At 37.5% G+C, this 24,870-nt stretch overlaps 1 protein-coding gene across 10 annotated transcripts in view; it reads right to left on the bottom strand.

Annotated features, from left to right (window-relative positions):
- The window catches only part of BTRC (beta-transducin repeat containing E3 ubiquitin protein ligase), a 169,397-nt gene that overhangs the window by 132,776 nt on the left and 11,751 nt on the right, over nucleotides 1-24,870 (bottom strand). For 4 of the 10 annotated variants that reach the window (XM_006095852.3, XM_014461839.2, XM_023759828.1 and 1 more), the window contains exon 2: nucleotides 19,229-19,264. The exons of 5 other annotated variants lie outside the window; for them this stretch is intronic. In XM_006095852.3, coding sequence (XP_006095914.1) covers nucleotides 19,229-19,264 — 36 coding nt within the window. Of the gene's footprint in view, nucleotides 1-5,341; nucleotides 5,361-19,228; nucleotides 19,265-24,870 lie in introns of those variants that run through there. One more of the 10 variants, XM_023759827.1, reaches the window with a different exon arrangement.

The following is a 24,870-nucleotide window of genomic DNA, read 5'->3' as shown; positions in this document are numbered from 1 at the left end:
CGATCACCGCAGTGGCCTGAAGGGATTGGGCCAAAACCTGGCACTCCAACATCCTCACGAGGGATTCTGGATTGCGAGAGGGCACAGGCCAGGCTGAGGGACCCCACCCATGCATGAATCTGTGCACTGGCCTCTAGTAATAGTCATAATAAATATATTTGGAAACAAAACATTAAAATAACACAGAGATAGAAGGAGGAAATGGAAATACAATATATATGAAGTAAAATATTATTTCAAGGAGGTTTGTGGTAATAAGTTAAAAATACATATTGTTGCCTGGCTGGTGTGGCTCAGTGGTTGAGTGTTGACCTATGAACCAGGAGGTTATGGTTTGATTCCTGGTCAGAGCATATGCCCAGGTTTCAGGCTCGATTCCCAGTGTGGGGCGTGCAGGAGGCAGCCGATCAATGATTCTCTCTCATCATTGATGTTTCTATCTCTCTCTCCCTCTCCCTTCCTCTCTGAAAGAAAAAAATATATTTTTAAAAATAAATAAATAAAATAAAGATACATAGTGTTTTGCAAATCATATACCTGATAAGGATCGCATATCCAGAATATATGAAGAACTTTTACAACTCAACAACACAATGATCCAATTAACAAATGGGCAAAGGAGTTGAACAGACATGTCTCCAAAGAAGACACACAAAGGGACAAGCACATAAAAAGGGTGCTCAACTTTATTAGTCATTAGGGAAATGAAAATCAAAGCCACAAGGAGGTGCCCTTCACACCCACTAGGATAGCTATTGAAACAAAAACAAAAACACAGAGTCATCTAGGTATTTCAGGAGAGAAGCATGCCAGGAGATCCAGATAGACTGGAAGGAGCTTTATCTTTAAAGTCCTATCCAGTCTCAAAAGCATTTGAAGCTACAATTTTAAAAAGCATTAACAAAAACAGAAAATAAGTTGTAGTGAGGATGTGGAGAAAATGGGACCCTCATACATTGCTAAAGGTTCAGCAACTTTATTTTTTGTTTAAAAAATTTTTAATTTATTGATTTTTAGAGAGGGGGTGAGGGAGGGAAAGAGGAAGAGAGAAAGAGAGAGAGAGAGAAACATCAATTTGTTGTTCCACTTATTTATGCACTCACTGGTTGATTCTTTTTTTTTTTTTTAATATACTTTACCGATTTTTTACATAGAGGAAGGGAGAGGGATAGAGAGTTAGAAACATCAATGAGAGAGAAACATTGATCAGCTGCCTCCTGCACACCCCCTACTGGGGATGTGCCCGCAACCAAGGTACATGCCCTTGACTGGAATCGAACCTGGGACCCCTCAGTCCGCAGGCCGACGCTCTATCCACTGAGCCAAAGCGGTTAGGGCCTGGTTGATTCTTTTATGTGCCCTGACCAAGGATCAAACTCACAGGGCCTAAATTGTTCATATTAGAATTGTTAATTTTATGTTATGTGAATTTCACCTCAATAAATATTTTAACGTGCATATTGTACTCTTTAGAGCAGCCACTAAAACAAAGGTACTTCATAAGCCAACCGAGAAGACAAAATGGAATACTAAAATATAATCTAAAAGAGGGCAGGAAGATTTCAAACAAAAGCAGAAAAGAACAGTTGGGACAAATGGAAACAAAATGGTAGATTTAAACTTAACCATACTAAATGTTAACAATCTAAATATAAATGGTCTAAACCTACATTTTCTAATATAGTGATCACTAGTCACATGTAGATACTGAGCATGCTAGTCCAGATTGAGATGTGCTTAACTGTAAAATCACTTTGGATTTTGCAGACTTAATATCTCAATAACTTTATATAGATTACATGTTTAAGTGATACTTAAACTATACTGAATTAAATAAAAGCACTATGAAAATTTCAAGTTTCTTTTATTTAATGTGATTATAAGAAAATTTTATTTATTTTATTTTAAATATATTTTTATTGATTTCAGAGAGGAAGGGAGAAGGAGAGAGATAGAAACATCAATGATGAGAGAGAATCATTGATCGGCTGCCTCCGGTATGCCCCCTACTGAGGATCAAGCCCACAACCCGGGCAGGTGCTCTTGACTGGAGTCAAACCTGGGACCCTTCAGTCTGCAGGCCGACACTCTATCCACTGAGCCAAACCAGCTAGGGCCATAAGAACATTTTAAAATATATACTTGGTTAGGACCTGTGGCTAACATTTCTGTTGGACAGTACAAGCCCAAACATTGGGACACAGATCGTTAGACTGAATTAAAAAGCAAGACACAACTATATATATTAACATATACAGATAAAAGTAAAAGCTTGAAAAAGATATCATAAAAGGTTATAAGAAAACTGAAATGGCTACATTAACATCAAAGTACACTTCTGAACAAGAAATATTAACAGGAATAAAGAGGGCCTCTTCATAATGATAAAGGGGTCAATTCATCAAGAACTACAATTCTAAAAGTGTATGTATTAATAAAATTTCAAAATATAACAAGCAAAATAAATAGAATTAAAGAGAACAAATCTACAATCATAACTTGAGATTTAACACCCCTCACTCAGCTACTTGACAGAATAAGCAAAAAATAATTGAAGAGCACAATTAATGAACTCGACCTAATGACTTATCTAGAACACTGTACCCAACAACTGCAGTTGTTTTCAAGCACACAACAAATGTCAAAGGACTAAACTTGTGAACACGTTGTTAATGAGCTATAAATTAGTATCAAAAAGCAATTAGAGGCCTGGACAGCATGCTCAGTGGTTAAGCATCCACCTATGAATCAAGAGGTCACATTCTATTCCTGGTGGGGGCACATGCCCAGGTTGCATGCTTGGACCCCAGTGGGGGGCGTGCAGGAGGCAACCGATCAATGATTCTCTCTCATCATTGATGTTTCAATCTCTCTCTCTCTCTCCCCCCTTCTTCTTCTCTGAAATCAATATATATATATATATATGTTTGGGTTTTTTTTAACAGATAATAAAAAAAAGCAACTAGAAGGGGTTCTGGTTCCAGTTAAGAAGGAATAAGCACACTCCCTCCTCTATCTCCCTCTGAATACAACTACTAAAAATGGACAGAATGCAAGGTGCAGCTGTTTGAGTACTCTGAAAAGTTAACAGCAGTGGGTGGGTTGTGGACAAAGACTTCAACACAACACTGCATCAACAGTAAATTTACCATATTTTTAAAAATTACTTCCATATCTACCAGTCTACACTGCAGCATGAAACCCAAAAGTAGATACCAGTGTAAGACAAAGAGAGATCCAGGAGAAGCCCTCTAGTTCTGGCCAAGGAATACAGAAGTATTCTAATACTCTCTGAGAATGGTGAAAATCTTCCATTTTCCTTTCTTTTACAGTTCTCTTTATTTTCTCTAAAAATCCCATGATGAACACCACTGTAGAAGCAGGGGGGGCCCACAGGAGCCGAAAACTCCCTTTGATCAGAGGAATTGTGATTCTAAAAGGCTGAGGCAAAACTTCATTGGTGTTTTTTTTCCCTCTCCATCCTCTTATCACTTATCCCCTGATGCAGTAACTATTCATGTAGAGCAGGTTAAGGGTCCAGCTGGTTGGCTGGAAGACAGAAAAAGGGAGTGGCAAGGAACTAGATAGTACTGGGGAGATAGTGGAGAGGGAGGAACTCAGGAGGGCAAGCCCATAAAGTGATTTATGAACTTCTATGCTCACCTACACGCTTCACATATGTGGTTATGACCCAAAGAAGCAAGCCAAAGACTGAGAACTGAACTACAAGATAGACTCCCATCTAGATCCCAGACTGATCACTGGGTGGCGCACACATGGAACAAATTTCAATAGCATTGCCAAGATTTTAAAAGTGGAATAGACAATAAAACCACAATCTCACAGAAGGCTATTTGAACTTGTAGGTTGAACTCAACTGGGTTGAGAGCCTGATAAAATAAAAACATCAACATTTTCAATATGATTTAAACAAAACTCAGTCCTACAATATTAAAAATTTCCAGGATACAATTCAAATATTACTTTGCAATAAAGAGGAGGGATCTCAACTCACATCAGCAGATGCCAATACCAAACTGACAAAGATGTTGGAGTTACCTTTAGAGACAACGACTTTAAAGTAACTAGCATAAAACATTCCAATAACTCAGGACAAACACTCTTGATAGAGATGGAAAGATAGAAAGTCTGACTGAAGAAACGACAGATACAAAGAAGAACTAAATGGAAATTTAAGAACTGAAAGCAGCCATAACCAGTTTGGTTCAGTGGATAGAGTATCGGCCCGAGGATTGAAAGGCACATACCTTGGTTGTAGGCTCAATCCCCAGTCCTGGTTGGGGTGCATGCAGGAGGCAAACAATCAATGTATCTCTCTCACATTGATGTTTCTCTCTCTGTCTCTTTCCCTCCCTTCTGCTCTCTCTAAAAATCAATGGAAAAATATCCTTGGGTGAGGATTAACAAAAAAAATAAACAAAAAAGAACTGAAATTTAAAAACTCATTGGATGGATTCTAAGTGGAAAGGAGGTGACAGACCAATATTCCTTATGATTATACAAACAAAACTCCTAAACAAAATATGAGCAAATAAAATCCAGTAACATATAAAAAGGATTATATACCATGACCAAGTAGGATTTATCCCAGGATGCAAGGGTGGCTGCCTTGAGATCTCAAGGTGTTCCAAAGCCTAGCTCCATGTCTTTGCGGTACCTGACTGCACATCATCTCCTTTAGTTCCAAGAGCTATCTCTAATCTCTTAAAATAGTTGCCCCTTCTGGCTTACGGGAGAATGAGGCGATCTGTTACTTGAAACCAATAGTACTTGAAGACAGAAATATAATTCTAAAATGAGTATTATCCCCAGAGTAGACACCACGGAAATCTACATTTATTCCAACAATGCCATTGATATTTGGGGAAAATTTTTAATATAAGCCTTCAAAAACAAGAATCTGAATCAACTTTATGAGAACTAAATGAGCCCCTGCCTTTAAGGAGATTATAACCTAGTAGAAAAATTAGATGCAAAGGTTTAGCCACCACATGTTAACATTTATAATCATTGGAAAACACTAGATAAATCAGAATTAAAAATTAAAATATCACTAGTTTGATGTCATTATTGTTAAACTATATAAACACACTATTCTTATAATCTCTAGATTCCTAGTCCACTGTTGTACACAGCAGAAGAGTTCAAGAAATCCCTGGTGAAATGAATTACTGAATTATCATGACAACTGAGAGGAAGTATGACACTAATCCAGGAGTTAAGACATCAGGTTCTCGTGCCCTGCTTGGGTGGCTGAGGGTTGGAATGTTGTCCATACACCAAAAGATTGTGAGTTCAATTCCCAATCTAGGGCATATACCTAGGTTGCAGGTTCGATCTCCGGTTGCGGTGCATACAGGAGGCAACCAGCCGCTCTTTCCTTCTCTCTGAACATATCCTTGGGTAGAGGATTAAAAATAACAAAACAAAACAAAACAAAACAAAACACATTAGATTCTCATGCAAACTTGTCCTCAAAACAATTCTAAGATCTTGAGCAGTTCTATGCAACTCAGCTTCTTCAATGGTAAAATGGAGTAGATTAAAATATTTCTAATAGTACCTTACAGCAATAGAATTCCATAATTCTGTGATTTACTCCATCTATAATACTTCTAATATGGATTTTTGTATAGAATTATTAGTTTCACCACTAAATCTGAACTAAAGGGATGGAAGTCCCTTTAAACAAAAGTGAAGGGGAAGCAATCCTGATGCTTATTTAGAATGATTAAAATTCAAATTTGGCTGCTCTCTAAAATAAATTTTATTTATTATTATTTATTAAGTATGCAATTAGTCAAATATAATACTCTGATAAACTAGAATTTTGAACAAACAAATGCTTTAAAATTCTAATAACTATGCATAAGCAGTAAATTATTCTTACTTGAATTTCTACTGCTGTGTAGCACAGGGTTACTAAGTACGTAATTACATAACAGAGCCACCCAACTTCCAAAGGAGCCATTCCAGTGAATTGTGTAAATAATATGCTTTAAAAAAACATAACCTCCTCACATATGAATTTAGATTTACCAGATATGGAGTAGCTGCATACCTGTGAGACTAGAACACAGTCTTAAAAAGGCCTTCCTAATTATGAATTTACCAGAGAGACCAGAATGACCCAAAGCAAATTAATACATAGATGTTTTTTCATAACTTTCTACAAAAACATTTTCACTATTCTGCTTCAGTACAGAAAACAAAAGATCTTAAAAGTTACTGGCTTGAGATAAGAACTCCAGAATACAAGACCATGACCACTTTTTCTTAATTACCAAATACTTGTGTTTTATTTTCTTTCATTTGTATCAGTATAATCAGTTCTAAATATTTGGTCATGGCCGATTTTTACTGTAAGATTGTTGAATTTGGAAAGAACAATTCTCTTTTTAAAAAAAATCATATAAAATATTCAACATTAGCAGGCAGCAGGGCATAATAATAATATGTAGATGCCACATGTTTTCTGTTCCAAAAAAGTCATTTTTAATACCCATCTATAGGAAATGAACCAACTTAGTAAACAAATTTATGCATACAGCCAGGTGGTATCTTTATTCTCCCCATAACAGAACAAAATGTAAAGATATTCACTTACATTTTCTTTGCTCCATTATTAAAAATCACCTTATGCTAAGTAAAGAGAATTCCTGGATTTTTGAAGTTCTCATTTACTTGGTAAGAGTAAAACTGCAATTATCTTAGATTATGTTTTACAAATTCAATCTCCTATACCTGTATCTAAAAGACCTTTTAAATCATGCCACAAAGAAATTATTTGGTTATACTGGAATTTCACTTTATTAAAATGAAGCCAAATCCCATTGCAATAAGCTCTAAGGAAATGTCTAAATTCTTTTTATTGCCCTAGAATTTACTGCATTAAATATTATTTGAAATAACTAGGCCACCAGCTGAGGCCTGGGAATTGTGGGGTTACACAACAATTTTTGATGTGGGTTTGGCCTACACACAAATTTCAAAAGATCACAGTCTCAATGGCAGGATTAGGCTTTATGTATTTCTGAAAAGAGAGGGAGGAGAGTAAAAGGGAGAGAAAGGGAGGCGAAGGAAAAAGAAGAAAGGAAGAGAAGAGAGAAAAAGAAAAGAAAGCTTGGTTGTAACTAGAAGGGTAAATAGAAGTTGAAGCCATCTCCCATTTTGATTAAAGGCATTTGCAACACTCCCCTCCCACCCCCCCCCCCCCAGTATGGATTTACACATTTGTTCATAGCAGTTAGTATGACTCAACAGAAGCCAGTGTCATGTTAACAATCCACATATTTAAGCAAGCTGGCTGCCATATGAGGGATCAGAGTTCTTATCCCTCACTTCATAGGCTAAAAAAAAACAAAAGAAGCCACAGAATAAAGTCCTTTGATTGGGAGGTAGGGGGAAAGGAGACAAATCCTCACTTTAGACTTCTAAACAAATTTGTTTGCTCTAGCAATGAGTTTAAAAGTGAGAGCTATCTGGAGCTTTCTCCTTAACTGAGAGGGAAATTCTGCTCATGAAAGGATCCCCTTTATTTCAAGGACTGCAAACCAAGTATCCCAGCCCTCTTGGGTACTCCTTAATTTAACTTTTGTGTAGGAGTAAAGAAAAGAAAATTACTTGCTCATTAGAAGAGAACAAATGCCTACATAAATAAATGGAACGATAGTGTATCTAACTTCCTGGGCACCACAGACCAACAGAGAAGAAACTCATTTTCAGCAGTGTGTTTACTTCACTATTTGCAAATGGCTGGCTGATTGGCAGCTACAATATATGAAATAAATAACCATTTCAAAGATCAAGTGTCATGTTCCCTGGTAAGTAACAAAAATGAACACTATCTTCCCTCCCCATGCAGTTTATGGAATTTAGCAGGAGAATAGGTTTATTGGCTATTTGATTGCTTGATATGTTGTGAGGATATTTTCTGTGATGGTGTGGTTATTATTTAGGTTAGATAAGAAATTCTCCTTTCTCTCAGGACATCAGTATTAAGAGTCACATATTCACAAGAAGGATCCAAAATGAATATTTCTAAAGCAAGTGAAATGTGACAAGAAACTGTGAAATGGGGAGTGATGACTATATCTAAACATTTTTTTTCTTCCAAGAAAATCAAGTACCCGATCATCCAATTTATCACAAGCCAAGATGATAAACCAGTAAATGTACACAACCTGATAATACTGCCCACTTTTAGACACCAGTCCAAAAATTAGTGCTTCAGAATTTAATGTAAAACATTTTTACAGATTACAAACTAGCCTTAAAAACTGTTCCAAGATAAGTTAGGAAAACAGGAGATTCAAATCCATGCATTGTTATATCCCAGTGGTGCTACAACATCTAGGCACAACAGGATTTAGGCACTTATGGTCAGCTTTCATTTTCAAACTCCTTTACAAAATGTTAGCTAACTTGTTCATAGAATTTTTGAAGTATTTGCTGAGTATTTGAACCATTTAAGAGCTCAAGTATGTCTGATCTAAGTCACATGAGTCAGATACGACCTACTACTACTAAACAGAAAGGAATGACTATTTTACAAATCTTTCAAAAAAAAACACTAAAATTTTTAGTTCTCCCTTATCTTCCCCCATATTTTTCTGCTTTTAAAAAGAGGTTTCGCCCTGGCCGGTGTGGCTCAGTTAGTTGAGCACTGTCCCTTGTTCTGAAAGGTAGCTGGTTCAATTCCCAGTCAGGGCACACACCCAAGTTGGGGGTTCCCTGGTTGGGGTGTGTACAGGAGGTGGGCAATCGATGTTCTCTCTCACACTGATATCTTTCTTTCTTTCTCTCTCTCTCTCTCTCTCTCTCTCTCTCTCTCTCAAAATAATCAAGAAAAACATATTTTAAAAAGAGGTTTCTTGCCTATCTATCTATACTAAAAGGTAATATGCTAATTAAGGTGGACATCTCCCGGACGTCCATCCAGACAAAGCCACAGCAGCTGCGAGGCCCGGGGCTCAGGCCTCACAGCCGCTGAGGCTGGCAGTGGCAGCAGCAGTAGGGTGATGGGGGCGGTGTCTTCCCCTGATAAGCCTTGTCACCTCCCACAGAGCTGTCAACAGGACATCCCCTGAAGGCTCCCGGACTGTGAGAGGGAGCAGGCCAGGCTGAGGGACCCCCTGCCAGTGCACAAATTTTTGTGCACCAGGCCTCTAGTCCTATCTAATAATAAACAAACAGGGTAATTGACCGTACCTTCGCTACGCCTCCCATTGGCTAATCAGCGCGATATGCAAATTAACTGCCAAACAAAGATGACGGTTAATTTGCATAGGGTGCGAAGCGGCGGAGCGAAGACTGAAGGTGGTTCCGGCTGGAGCAGCGAGGGCTTTGAAGGCGGCTCCGGCCAGAGCAGCAAGGGCTTGAAGGCGGCTCCGGCCGGAGCGAAGGCCTGGGTCCTGGGTGCTGGAGGAAAACCAGTGCCGGCAGCCAGGGGAAGGGAAGGCCTATTGCACGAATCTTTTCGTGCAACAGGCCTCTAGTATATATATAAAAGGCTAATATGCAAAGTGTCCCCTTGGCTGGGAGACTGGGAGTTTGATCGCTCGCTATGACGTGCGCTGACCATCAGGGGATGGCGCGGAACTAAGGGAGGCCCTGGCCAGCAGTCAGAAGACCCCAATTGGCCCTGATCACTGACCAGGCCTAGGGACCCTACCCGTGCCCAAATTTCATGCACTGGGCCTATATAAAAGGACAGTTTTATACAGTTTTATAGTGCCTATATAAAAGGACAGTTTTTGATTAGTCAGACAAAAATTGGGCAATGTTTAAAGTGAGGAGCCTATTTATGAAACATATTTAAATCAACATTAATACTTGGATTTTGACTTAAAATATTCAACAATTACTTTAAAACACTGTTCTTATGGTCAGTTAATATTATCTCTCATAGCTGATTTATATTTGCACTACAGTTTTCAACTACAACACAAGAACATTAAATATAAAAACCTCTACTAAAAGGCAGAAGAGTAATGGCATTAGTGTACTCATGCTCTGGTAGTGATCAACTATTTGCAATTAATGTGGAAAAAAATATGAGAATTTCAACGCCACAGTTTTTAGAAAAACTCCTCATTTTTATGGCTATTTATAGCATGTGTCCAGTCTTGCAGAACTCCATCTTCCTCCACCTCATTTGTAACATAAACTGTTCTTAAATCACTTTCATACATTGTTAGAGATACTTCTTTTACACAGTACCTACCGAGCAGCAGATCAATACTCTAATACAAAGACGCTGATTTCATTACCACAAAAACCTGTGCGAGCAGCCAGATGCTGAACAAAGAGTACCGCTTTCATCAGATTTATTCCTAACATGTCCGCACTCCACTGGGATGAAATATTTTGCTATGGTGGACAAGTAGAAGTTGGAGAAAAAAAATAATGGCACTTAAAACAACAACTAAGAAGCTTTGATTACAGAGAAAGTTTGAAAGATATGGCTAAAGTAAATGTCTTCACACCTACTGAATGCTTATCATTTGTTATCAAATCCATCTGTTCATCTGCAATCATAATGTTGCACTTAATGCTTTCATAAACTGCCGTGATATTAGGTGTTTTTGTTGCAATTCAACAGTTAATACTAAAATAATACAGAAAGAGGTTGTGGAAACAAAGCATTGGATGAGAATTGCGGGGAGGGAGGGAGGAAAACATGCTACTATTCTTTTAAATATATTTTCAGTAACAAAATTTTGTAACTTCAATTTCTTTCTAAATTTATTACCAAAAAAATCTTTCTTTATTTACAAGATTTTCATATAGTTATTACATTTTTCTTTCCTTCATACCATCATTATGATCTGAGGCAATAAAATTGAGTTGAAATATAATTAGAAAGGACAGAGATCTGTCTACATATATGCAGTGGTACTAGCAACTTGCAGTGCCAGGGGGACTTAACTTTTGTCTAAAACCAATTCTCTCTGCCTTTTCTTACACTCTTTACTTTCAATGGACTAAAGCTGCAATACATCCTTTCTAGACCAGCTTTAATCATTTTCACAACTATGGTTACTATGACAACAGGATGCAGTTTATCTGTGCTGTTTTCATTTTCCCCATTTATGTTGCCATAACAACACAATCATTCTGCCTTTGTCCAATATGTAACAACTTTATTTTAGGGTTGTATTCTTAAGGACCCTGAATTACCCCAGGAATACAGTAAATAACAGAATTTATATAAGAATTGATTTAAATAATATAATAACCAATTTTAAAATATTTTGAGGGAAGAGTTATTTTGCTAGGGACTTCACACAAAAACAAACATTTTTTAAAAACCTGATATCTGCTAAAATCTAAAGACTGTCTACCATTTAGTGAATGATTTTTGTACAAACCTCCCCAAGCAAAAGATAGCAATACCATCATGATTAGGAGCTGTGGGAAAGTGTCCATTAGTACCTGTCCGAAGTAGAACAATTAAGAATGAAGATAGCTCAGTGGTTGAGCATCAACCTATGAACCAGGAGGTCACAGTTCAATTCCAGGTCAAGGCACATGCCCAGGTTGGGGGCTCAATCCCCAATAGGGGGTGTGCAGGAGGCAGCCGATCAATGGTTCTCTCTCATCACTGATGTTTCTATCTGTCTCTCTCTCCCTTCCTCTCTGAAATCAATCAAAATATGTAATTTTTAAAAATGAAGATAGTTCTAGCCCTGACTGGTTTGGCTCAGTGGACAGAGCGTCGGCCTGCAGACTGAAGGGTCCCAGGTTCGATTCCGGTCAAGGGCATGTACCTTGGTTGAGGGCACACCCCCAGTAGGGGGTGTACAAGAGGCAGCTGATCAATGTTTCTCTCTCATCAATGTTTCTAACTCTCTATCCCTCTCCCTTCCTCTCTGTAAAAAAATCAATAAAATATATTTTTAAAAACAATGAAGGTAGTTCTATCCTACACTGCTGTGGTACTCCAACATCATTTGTTAGAAATACCACATCCAAGATTAGTGGGTTTTATACTAGGCAAACTCCATTTGGATATCTTTACCTTTTATTCAAAGTGTTTCATAGTAGTAGAATCCTATAGAAGTTTATACAGTTCAAAATTTTTATAGTATAAAGTGAGTATAAAAATTCACAATTTTAGAAAAGATAAAAGAAAAGCATTTATTATTGTAAATCAGCAGTATAAAAGCTAAAAAATATTTTGGTTTCAGGATCACCATATCCATTAGTAGGACCATCGTGTTGAGACATGAAAGTTAAAAAAAAAACACCACAATTCTTACAACCATTTGTTTTACCACTATGTGCGATAACAGGACTTTGTATATGCAAAATGTTATCTTAATTTGAGCTTAAATCACTAAGGTCAGATCTTTTAGCCCTTTGATCAGTTGATAAAGATACATTAAAAACCTCTCCCACGGTATAAATACCCATACATATACATATTTATTGCTTACAAACAAAACATGGAAATATTACTATCTGATAAGAAAATATGAAAATATTACTATTTTCCCCTCGTTCTCTACAGGCATAAAAAAAGATTATTTATAAATATTGTAGTATTTTTACAGGATAGAACTAATTTTTACATATTAATATAACAAGGCACATTTTAATTTTAGTCACAGCTGAGATAATTTAATAAATTTTGTGGCTACAATGAACTGAAAAATATGACTTATTTAACCAAACCTGGGGATCAAAAGAAAACTTAAGGTGTTTTAAAACACAAACATTTTCTTAAGTTCATTTTTTTAGAGAGAAAAATTCATTAGTATTCCAAATTCTCAAATAACAATTTTAAAATTTATATTTTTGCCACTTTTTTAAAGGACTGTTAAGAAGACAGGGTCTGCAATAAGGAACTCAAAAACAATGATAATGAAAATAAAACAGCTGGAGCAAAAGGGTGGTTACACTACTTAGATGAAGGGTTGAGAGAGGGGGAACAGCAGCACAGAGGGTGTTGAAAGAAAAGGAGAGAGACTAGGACTATTGTGATTCAAAACATAGGCCCTTACATCAAAATTAAACCAACAAACTGGGCTAAAATTGTATACAAAAGCCCCAACTCTCACCAACCCTGCTCTCTCCTTTCCTTAGTTTGTTGTATTGGTAGGGGACACCTCAGGAAAATCCCAAATTTGCACTGACTTCTACATTAGCTGAAGCTGGTAGGTCCTAGGCAACATGAGGCAATTTTATTACAGTACAATAATGTGAATTTAGGTACTAATGCTGTAGGAATCATGCAATTCTCAAACCTGATTTCTATGAGGCACTCTGACAGAACTGGAGTATTTGTGCATGTGTAGCCTAGCATTTTTGGTAACAGTTATGACTCATCCAGAATACCCCTTGAAAGAGAGCCTCTGACTTCATCTAAGGGGCAGTCAGCTGTCAGGCAACATGCATTCAGATGTGCTACTGCTGTAAACCTACTGAAACTCACTGGGAAATTGCTATTCCTGCCCTCATCTAACATGTCTAGCCATATATTCCATAGGGACTTGCAAGCTACTGGGACAAGCCCTTACCACTCTTACCAAGAGTGTTATACCCTGGTCCAAAGTGGTAAGAATTTTAACCCTTACTCTCTCTGGGTGAGGACCTTACTTCTTTCTCCTCTCTGCTCCTAAGGTAAGAGATAGTTTGCTTTGTTTTGTTTGTTTTTTTAATTATTTTTTTTAATTGATCTAGAGAGAGAGGCAGGGAGAGGGATAGAGAGATAGAAACGTTGGTGAGAGAGATATATCGATGAGCTGCCTCCTGCACACCCCCCACTGAGGATCAAGCCTGCAACCCAGGGATATGCCCTGACTGGGAAAGGAACCAGGAACCTCTTGGTTCATGGCTTGATGCTCAACCACTGAACCACACTGGCTGGGCAGTTTGCTCATTTTTAAAAGGAAGGAATCAGCCTGGCTAGTGTGGCTCAGCGGTCATAATTCAATTCCCGATTCCCGGTCAGGGCACATGCCTGGGTTGCAGGTTTGATCTGCAGTAGGGGGCATGCAGGAGGCAGCCAATGAGTGCTTCTCTCTCATTGATGTTTCTCTCTCTCTCCCTCTCCCTTCATCTCTAAAATAAATAAAAAATATATTTAAAAAAACAAGATCTCACTCTTTCCTACAGCTTTATGTAATTAATTGGGGCTGTTAATCCAAATTCATCAATCCCCAAGCCTTGGAAAAAAACAATTAGTCAACTCCTACTCTGGCCAAAATTTGGTGACTAATTCCTACCTCATAAATATTTTTTAAAAATACATTGACAAAACTTATTAATGGGAACTAAATTATAGCTCTGCTGGCTGGCAAGTAATTTGCAAAAACAGACCAGTTTAGCTGCATAAAATAAATATCCACCTGCCCATACTAGCACTAACCAAGGCGTGAAATTGAGCTTTTTATTCAGAAGGAAATAACTGCTTCAAGGCTGTGATTTAGTCTGGAAAGCAAATATTAAGGTCATCCTTTTCTCTCTGATGTTTATAGTATTTCTAATGGGGGAAGCAAGGCAGGAGGAGGGCTAACTGGCCAAATTCTGTAGAAGCAAAAATATCTCTATGACATAACAAATGTGCCACTTGCTTAACTACTTACACAGATTGAACAGAACCAAGTTGCTTGGATGTATGCAGAGATCACTTAAGTAGTGAAAGCCCAAACTGACCACTGTGAACATCCAATTTGGTCAAAACTAAGGGATCAGCATTTCATTAAGTGAAGTAAAGAAAATTCAACAAATATAAATGCCGTAAGTTTTAAAATAGCCTATAGCTATTTTCATTACAACAGTCAATTTTGGATTAGCCAGGTTAATGAGATCGTATTCAGTAATTTAGCCAATTCCCAAATTATTACATTTATCAAAATCAACTAATACAAATATCGACTTATTCCACTCTACTATATCCACACTACTCGTATCTACCAGAGAAAGCAAACAAATAGAAAAGGGCCCAAATAACATAAGCAAGATATTGCCTTAAAAGACTTCGAGAAGCCACAGTAGTTCTCAAGCTGTGGTCCCAGAACCAGCAGCATCACCTGGCAACTAGTCAGAATGCACATTTTCAGGCCTTACCCAGGCTTACTGAATGGTAAACACAGACTCCCCCCCCCCCACACACACACACCCTAGACTTCTGACACAGTGTTTACTACTCCAAACCCTTACATCCTAAATTCAATTCTTTAGGCAGCTCTAACAATATTTTCCACTAAAGATAAAAATTATAAAGCATATAACTTGTAAATTAGAATGTAAAAAAAAAAAGCCATTTTAATTAGTCTAAGCTCAAAATCAAAAAGAAAAGAAAAATAATAAAATCTACACCATGTCTTCCCCAAATCAGAAATAGTCACCATTTCGATGGAGAAAGAAAAAATGATTTAGAACTGCCTAAAAATAAATGGGCAGATTTTAAAACTATTACAGAAGAATCATCACCAAAACATGCCAAAAACTAGTGGGACAAACAATGTTGGGAAACAAGATATTTACAGTTCCCAAGTTTCACTCCACTGCACACTTATTAATTATAAATATACCTTTACAATGGAGAAATCTGGTGAACACAACCTTAATAAAACGATCAAACAGTATCACCAATAAAGGAACAAATTGACATGATATATCTTCTGATATAATGCTCTGAGAAAGAAACCATAACATATATTCCTGCCAAATTTTTTTAACCTGAATTTAATCATGGAGAAACAATCATACAAATCCAAATGAGAGATGTTCGGTAAAACTAGCCTAGACTCTTCAAAAATGTCAATTTCATAAATAAAAAGACTAGGATACTGGTGTAAATTAAAGGAGACTAAAGAGATCTAAATATATATATAACATGTAATTGGGTTGTGCATTTTTTTAAAAAGCTGTAAAGGATATTACTGTGACAATTGGGGAAATTTAAATATGGACTACATATTAAATAAAAATATTATCACTGTTAAATTTCCTGAGTGGGATCTTGCATTGTGGTTATAAAAGACAATGCTTTTGTTCTTAGGAAATCCATGCTGAAGCAGAGGTGAAATATCTTGATGCCTGCAACTCTCAAATGATATAGAAAGAAAAGTACAACTATAGAGAAAAGAATCAAATGTGGAAAAATGTTAACATCTGGCCGATCCAGGTGAGCAGTATATGACCAACCATTATGCTTTTCTCACAATTTTTCTGTAGATCTGAAAAAAGATGGATATTATCCATATCCCTCTTCAAAAGTAACTTAACCTCTCTGTGCTTCCGTTTCCACATTTGGAAATCAGAGTTAATAATATACCTAATAAGGTGAGAGGACCAAATGAGTTCATATATACAGAGTGCCTAGACTCCTACCTGGTACATACTGAGTTATGTGTTTGCTGCTCTTACTATTGTTGTTTTATCATTACGACTAGTTCTACCACGCAAGGTCAGAGAGATTAAAAAAAAAAGCTTTGATGTTTACAGCCCTATATAATTTCCAAAATATTTTCACTATTTATAATTTCACTTCGTCCTCACAAACTCTTTAAAGTAGGAAGAGGATTATTAACTCCATTTTCCAGATGAGAAAAATTAGACTCCGAGCAGTTAAGCAAACTTAACCAATGCTTTGTGACTTTTAGAAAGCAGTGTAAGTGGAAAGAGAACCAGGTCTTGTTTTCACAATGGCACAATGTGAAATTTACATTCCAATCTAAATAATTACAAGGTATTTCAAAGAAAACACACTAAGGAAACAGGTAGAACTCCTGTATTGTCATTTGTAGACAAAAGAAGTTATCACTAGTCTATTCAGCAAAACAGATGTCACTTTGCAGAGCTTTGGTATTTTTCTTAAATAGCCTTGAAAACAAGGATCAGAAAATATGAACTCTTATAAAAAGGGATTTATTGTATTTTTATAGCTTATTACATACCTTGTAACAATCATTTTGCTAAATGTGAATGTCAGTTTTATTTTCGGTCCCTTTTTTCCTGGCTATTTACAAGCTTTGTAAGAACCGTTCCTTAATTAAGTCTAAACATAGTTTTATATAAATGGATTCCTGGAAATAAAACGTTCAGACTTAAGAAATGATTGTTACAGAGACTGTAACAGGCCGTAAAAAAAGAATGCCACTTTAAACAAAGATTTCTCATTTTAATTAAAAAGATAATCATCAGAACATTCTTATACTTAACAGAACCATTTAAAGAAGCTTCTTTGGGGGGGAAAACATATAGTATCTTATACAGGCTTCCATGTACAACTTACATTTAAATCAAAGTCTCAGTTGATCATATAGTATGAATTCTTATATAGTATACCTACACTTCAGTGATACATTAAAAGAGAAACAGGTCCAAATGAGATAAACATCATTTCTAATTCTTTTTAACATGAATGCTTTCAAAAGATTATATTTTTCCACAAGATACTGGTAAAACACATTTAAGAATACTTAAGAAATACTTTTTAATGCAGTTGGAATGTGTTGGCTAAAAGGACTATATCCATATGACTACCATATAATAAAAAATGACAAACCTAAATAGTTTCTCTACTCTGATAAAACCTCATGCAATCATTTTTATTTTCAAAATGCCATACCTGGATATGACTAGAGGGTGTGAAAAATCTTTAGAAGCATGATTTGATAAGGCAGGATTCTTTTTGATTAATTCATTTGACTAACTTTTAAACTGTCCATTTTTAATTCATATAATATAAAATTTGTAAAGTTCAACAGAATCCAAAGGAAAATGATGTAGATTTTATAAGCTGTCATTACAATTAATTGCAATTTGAAAAACAGATGCACCAATGTTCTTCTACTTAAGTCACCTTTTCTAAATTACACTGAACACTAAATCTGAGTCATCACTTGACAGTCTATTTCTATAGCAATATATTACTAGACATTGTCTCAATTCCCAGCAAAACAAGTTATAATTGGGAGGCTATTTTCTAACTGAAAATTTGATAACAAAAAAAGTACCGGCATGCCTAACAACAAAGATTCAATAACTATAAACCTCTACAGCCATTAAAACTAAGAAAATTACATTCCAGCTTCATAAAAAGGAAGTAACATACCAATGATCAGGATTACGTGGTCAAAGTGTAAAAAAAACAAACACAACTCTTCCGTATTAACTCAAGCTACTAACCAACGAAAATAAACAGTAAACATTTATTTAGCAATCATTTGGTTTGCTTCTTATAATACAGACTGCTGCTTGGGATAATTTATGAAGGAGGGAGAAGTAGAAGGGGGCCAAACAAATATATTACTCAAAGAATGCCCTCCTTTCCTTATCTAAATTCTTTCTCTGAATAAGCAAGTTATTCAAAATCATACGACTGAACTATGCTACCAGGAACAGGCAATCAGTAAATAGCTGATCATGATCATTATGATCATGAGTGTTTCTCACTTAATTTGCTTTATTTTTAAAAATTATAGGATAACCAGATATTTTTCTTTTCCATTTGCTTATCTTCTCAGTTTATTAAAAGCCACAAGTGTTCTACATAAGAGCAAAGGCCACCAGGAAAAAAAAAATACTCTTAAGTCACTCTTCATTCTCAATGTCACAGGGTTTACTTGAAACTTTGTAAATAGGTTTCAGAGTACCTCACACTTCATTGAAAACCCACGAACATTCATTAGTACAAACTCTTTTTTAATATATTCACAAAGTCTTTCATAGAATGTTAAATTTTAGATATGTCATTCTGATGGCCATTCTTCTGATGATTACTTTTTGTTTGATTTCAACAGATAAAATCATCAAGAACTGAGGCATGCACTAGGGCAGTGGTCGGCAAACTGCGGCTCGTGAGCCACATGTGGCTCTTTGGCCCCTTGAGTGTGGCTCTTCCACAAAATACCGACTTCTGTGCATGGGCCACGAAGTTTCAATCGCACTGTACAAGCGCGCCCGCACTTGGTATTTTGTGGAAGAAGCAACACTCAAGGGGCACAGAGACGCATGTGGCTCCCTACCAGCAGTTTTCCGCCCACTGCACTAGGGAAATGCAGATTAAAACTGTAATAAAGTAATACCTTATACCTATTAGGATGGCTAAAATAAAAAATACTGACAATCCCAAGTGCTAGCAAAGATGCAAAGCAGCTAAAACTCTCATACACCGCTTGTGGGAATGCAAAATGGTACAGCCACTCTGAAAAAGTTTGGCAATTTCTTATAAAGTTAAACATAAACTTACCATATGACCCAGCAATTCCCCTCCTGGGTATTTACCCTAGAGAAATGAAAATTTATGTTCATACAAAACCTATACACAAGTATTTACAGCAGCACTATTTATAATCACCAAAAACTAGAAACAACCCAAATGGATAAACAATATGTGATACAATCCATACAACAGAATACAACTAAGGAATAAAAAAGAGTAGACTATTGATACATTCAACGACTTGGATAAAAACTATCTTAAAGGTATTATGCTGGCCCGGCCAGTGTTGCTCAGTGGTTGAGCATTGACCTATGAACCAGGAGGTCACGGTTCGATTCCTGGTCAGGGCACATGCACAGGTTGCAGGCTTGGTCCCCAATGGAGGGAGTGCAGGAGGCAGCTAATAGATAACTCTCTCTCATCATTGATGTTTCTCTTTCTCCCTCCCCCTTTCTCTCTGAAATAAAAATATTTTTTTAAAAAGGTATTATGCTGAGTCAAATCAGTCAGTAGCAAAAGATTATATATTGTATGATTCCATTTATATGACATTCTCAAAAAGATAAAACTAAAGGGAGGGTGAATAGATCACAGTTCTTAGGAATTAGGGATGGGAGGATAGTACAAGGGAGTTTAGGGAAGTGGGGGTGGGGGAAGCAGGGAGGGAGTGATGAAACTGTTCTATATCCTGACTGAGGCAGTGGTTACATGAATCTATATAGTAGGTGTACCGGTTAATGATGCAGATTTTTTTCAATAGATGGAGTTACACATATGTTGATATATATATGCGATTTGATATATATGCTATTTTGTTGTATTGCTCCTTCAGATTACCACTTGTTCCGATCGATGGCACACGCACTTTCTGAGCAGCACTTTAAAACGTACGAAGAAGTGTAAAATTGGGTCTCTGAATGGTCTGCCTCAAAACAAGAAAAGTTCTATTGGGACGGTATCCACAAATTACCTGAAAGATGGGGGAAATGTGTAGCTAGCGATGGACATTACTTTGAATAAAGCACTTTTTAAAAATATTTTTATTGATTTTTTACAGAGAGGAAGGGAGAGGGATAGAGAGTTAGAAAGATCGATGATAGAGAAACATCAATCAGCTGTCTCCTGCATACCCCCTACTGGGGATGTGCCCTCAACCAAGGTACATGCCCTTGACTGGAATCGAACCTGGGACCCTTCAGTCCGCAGGCTGACGCTCTATCCACTGAGCCAAACCCGTTAGGGCTGAATAAAGCACTTTTGATGTTTCTCTTGAAATTATAGTGTTTTCTTTGGATTACCAAACCCACATTATTAACCAGTTAATAATCTGTATTATTAACCGGTTAATAATTAATCCACATTATTAACCAGTTAACAATTAATCCGCATTACTAACCGTAAAAATTCGGATTTTGTAATCAAAGAAACCACGATAATTTCAAGAGAAACATCAAAAGTGCTTTATTCAAAGTAATGTCCATCACTAGCTACACATTTCCCCCATCTTTCAAGTAATTTGTGGATACCATCCCAATAGAACTTTTGTTTTGAGGCAGACCATCCAGAGACCCAATTTTCCACTTCGTACGTTTTGAAGTGCTGCTCAGAAAGTGCGTGTGCCATCGATCGGAACAAGTGGTAATCTGAAGGAGCAATACAACAAAATAGCATATATATCAAATCGCATATATATCAACATATGTATAACTCCATCTATTGAAAAAATCTGCATTATTAACCAGTACACCTAGTATACAGGGGTGGGCAAAAGTAGGTGTGGTTTTTTTAAATCCTCACCCAAGTATATTTCACTGATTTTTTTTTTAGAGAGAGAGGAAGAAGGGAAGAGAGAAAATTCGATCAGCTGCCCCCCTTACTCGCCCCCCACTGACCAAGGGTCAAACCCGAAACCTAAGTATGTGACCCAATGAGGAATCAACCCCCTCCCCCACCCCCACCCCAGGAAATCTTTTTTGGTATATGGAGCGACACTCAACCAACTAACCGCCGACTGGGCAAAAGCAGGTTTACAGATGCATTGTGCCATTCTTTTGAGTTAATAAAGCTATTGTAATCATCATAACCTGCATGTCATTTTCCACACAAACAACCTACTTTGGCCACCCCTGTACATATGTTAATATTCTAGACCCGTGGTCGGCAAACTGCAGCTCACGAGCCACATGCGGCTCTTTGGCCCCTTGAGTGTGGCTCTTCCTAAGCCTTAGGACTACCCTAATTAAGTTAATAACAATGTACCTACCTACATAGTTTAAGTTTAAAAAATTTGGCTCTCAAAAGAAATTTCAATCGTTGTACTGTTGATATTTGGCTCTGTTGACTAATGAGTTTGCCGACCACTGTTTTAGACCTATACACTAAAAAAAGTTAATTTTACTGGATATTAATTAAAAAAACAAAACTAAGACCAAAACCTTGCATATGGCAGGCATGAATCAATATATGTTTAAATGGCAAAATGAAATAGAGGTGGAATGCCTATTCAATAAACCTTAGGAGTCTGGATGAATTATTTTTTTAGAGTTTTGTTATACAAAACTCACCACCACATGTTTATGGCCTAGAAAACACCTTCAGCCCTAGCTGGTTTGGCTCAGTGGATAAAGCATCGGCCTGCAGACTTAAGGGTCCCAGGTTCGATTCTGGTCAAGGGCACATGCCTGGGTTGTGGGCTCAAGCCCCAGTGGGGGCCGTGCAGGAGGCAGCGGATCAATGATGCTCTCTCATCATTGATGTTTCTCTCTCTCTCTCTCTCCCTCTCCCTTCCTCTCTGAAATCAATAAAAAAAAAGAAAGAAAGCACCTTTACATTTACCTTTTAATTACATCAAATTACATCTCCCTCTATTTTGAAGATGCTGTGGCTGATCAAAGGGAGAAAGATAAAAAGACTTGAGGTCAGAGAGAGCCTAGGGCTATATGTCTCTCCTTTGAGGTCAGCATGAGATCCTTGCTCAAAAGAACAATTCCAGTCATGTAATTGTAGAAGAGACTAATCTTTCATCATAACTTTCCCTACCATTCAGTTATGCCTGTTGCTTTAAGCAACACTTCCATGATTCCTAGAACTTCTTCCTTTATTTCTTGACATTATTTCTACTTAGAGATCTAGAAAACAACTGCTGAGGTAATCTGTTGTCATTTACTTTTACATCTGTGACAGGGTCATAGAATCCTATATAATAAAAGGCTAAAATGCAAATTGACCAACGGCAGAACGACTGGTCGCTATGACACGCACTGACCACCAGGGGGCAGACACTCAACGCAGGAGCTGCCCTCTGGTGGTCAGCACCGCTCAGCCAGACCCTCTCCCACCTCCGCAGCAGTCGGACATACCCTGAGGCGTCCCGACTGTGAGAGGGCGCAGACTGGGCTGAGGGACACCCCACCCCCCCACCCCCAGTGCACGAATGTCATGCACCGAGCCTCTAGTATTAACAATAAAATGTTAGAACTGCCCTAACCGGTTTGGCTGAGTGGATGGAGCGCCGGCCTGCAGACTGAAAGGTCCCAGGTTCGATTCCGGTCAAGGGCATGTACCTTGGTTACGGAGGCATGCAGGAGGCAGCTGATCGATGTTTCTCTCTCATCGATGTTTCTAACTCTCTATCCCTCTCCCTTCCTCTCTGTAAAAAAATCAATAAAATATATTTTAAAAAAAAATAAAATAAAATGTTAGAACTATCCACAACATTTTCATAGGACCAGGAAGGACTACCAGTTGTAATGTGATATAATTATAGAATACCTAGAGTGGTCATATTTGGGGATGTTGCTATTTTTCTTCTACTAAATATACCTCTTATAAATGGCATATCTTGCTTATTTTTCTGCCCTCCCCGATAGTTCACCAATTTCTCTAGTTGCAAACACTTGGCCCCCAGAAGTAAATTCTTTTTAGAAACCAAATTAGCCGAAACCGGTTTGGCTCAGTGGATAGAGCGTCGGCCTGCGGACTGAAGGGTCCCAGGTTCGATTCCAGTCAAGGGCATGTACCTGGGTTGCGGGCACATCCCCAGTAGGAGATGTGCAGGAGGCAGCTGATCGATGTTTCTCTCTCATCGATGTTTCTAACTCTCTATCTCTCTCCCTTCCTCTCTGTAAAAAAATCAATAAAATATATTTAAAAAAAAAAAAGAAACCAAATTATTACAAATCAACTGGAATTTGAAGAGATCCCAAGCCTCTGGCATAAGGTTTGTCACTCTGCCTTCACTCTTTTTCAGCATTATTGAGATATAATTGACATTTTGCAAGTTGAAGGTGTACAACATGTTGATTTAATAAGTATATATTGCAAAATTATTAGCACCTGCCTTCACTTCTGATTCCAGTTAACTCAACTCCTTTTTACTATGTTCCCCATGTACAAGGTTCTAGCCACAATGTTTCCCCCACTCCCTCTGTGTTGGTACACTGGCCAGGACACAGTGGACTAGACATTTTGTCAAAGTGTGATCAGAGAAATATCTGCATCAGAAACACTGAGATGTTTGTTAAACATGCAGATTCTTGAAGCCTACCAAATTTAGTGGAGGAAGAGTTGCAAATCTGCAGTATGTATTAACATACTCTCCAATAATTCTTATGGATAGTAAAGTATAGGACTACTGCAGTGGGCACTAATAAGTATAGGTTAGATCAGTGGTCAGCAAACTGCGGCCCCTTGAGTGTGGCTCTTCCACAAAATACCACGTGCGGGCGCGCACGTACAGTGCGATTGAAACTTCGTGGCCACACTCAAGGGGCCAACGAGCCACATGTGGCCGACCACTAGGTTAGGTGAATGAATTAATTGAATGAATGAATTCTTTAGTTCCTTGCTGGGTATTCAAGTTCCAGTTATGAGCACAAATTTGAAACATGAGCTTTGCCACCAGTTTTTAGTATTCAGTGGTGCTGTCTGCCTATCTGGATCTCCCCAGAATGTCTGCACACAGACTTCTAATCACTATCTCCCTCTAAAAGTATATCCTGCCCTTGCTAAACTTCCATGGTTGTACAAATCTGGTTGGGTTGCCAGTAGACACTGTTCCATTTGCCTGGCTAATTTTCCTCTCAGCTCCTAGACACATCCAAGCACTTGGCCTACCCCAGTGATGGCGAACCTTTTGAGCTCAGCGTGTCAGCATTTTGAAAAACCCTAACTTAACTCTGGTGCTGTGTCACATATAGAAATTTTTTGATATTTGCAACCATAGTAAAACAAAGACTTATATTTTTGATATTTATTTTATATATTTAAATGCCATTTAACAAAGAAAAATCAACCCAAAAAAATGAGTTCGCGTGTCACCTCTGACACACGTGTCATAGGTTAGCCATCACTGGCCTACCCAGTTAACATGTAAAGGCTCTGTAGGTTTGTGCCCCCTGATCTTGATAAAACAGTGTCCCTAGTACAATAGACAGTGATTATGAAATTACTCAAAAACCAAATGTAATGTTTAGATGAATCCTGAACTTTCTATCACATAGGCATTTGAGTAGAGCTGGTCAGAGAACTTCAGTTTAGCATACTCTCTATGTGAATAAATTTTTTAACCTCTTATTATGGATACTTTTATATATAAGAAAAGTATGGGATGGTATAAAATGAATCACCATCACTCCGTTTTTTCTTTTTCCTTTTATTTAAAATTTAGT

This window comes from Myotis lucifugus, unplaced genomic scaffold (assembly GCF_000147115.1).
Source record: "Myotis lucifugus unplaced genomic scaffold, Myoluc2.0 scaffold_162, whole genome shotgun sequence".
Lineage (NCBI taxonomy): Eukaryota > Metazoa > Chordata > Mammalia > Chiroptera > Vespertilionidae > Myotis > Myotis lucifugus.
This window is presented reverse-complemented; position numbering and strand designations above follow the sequence as displayed.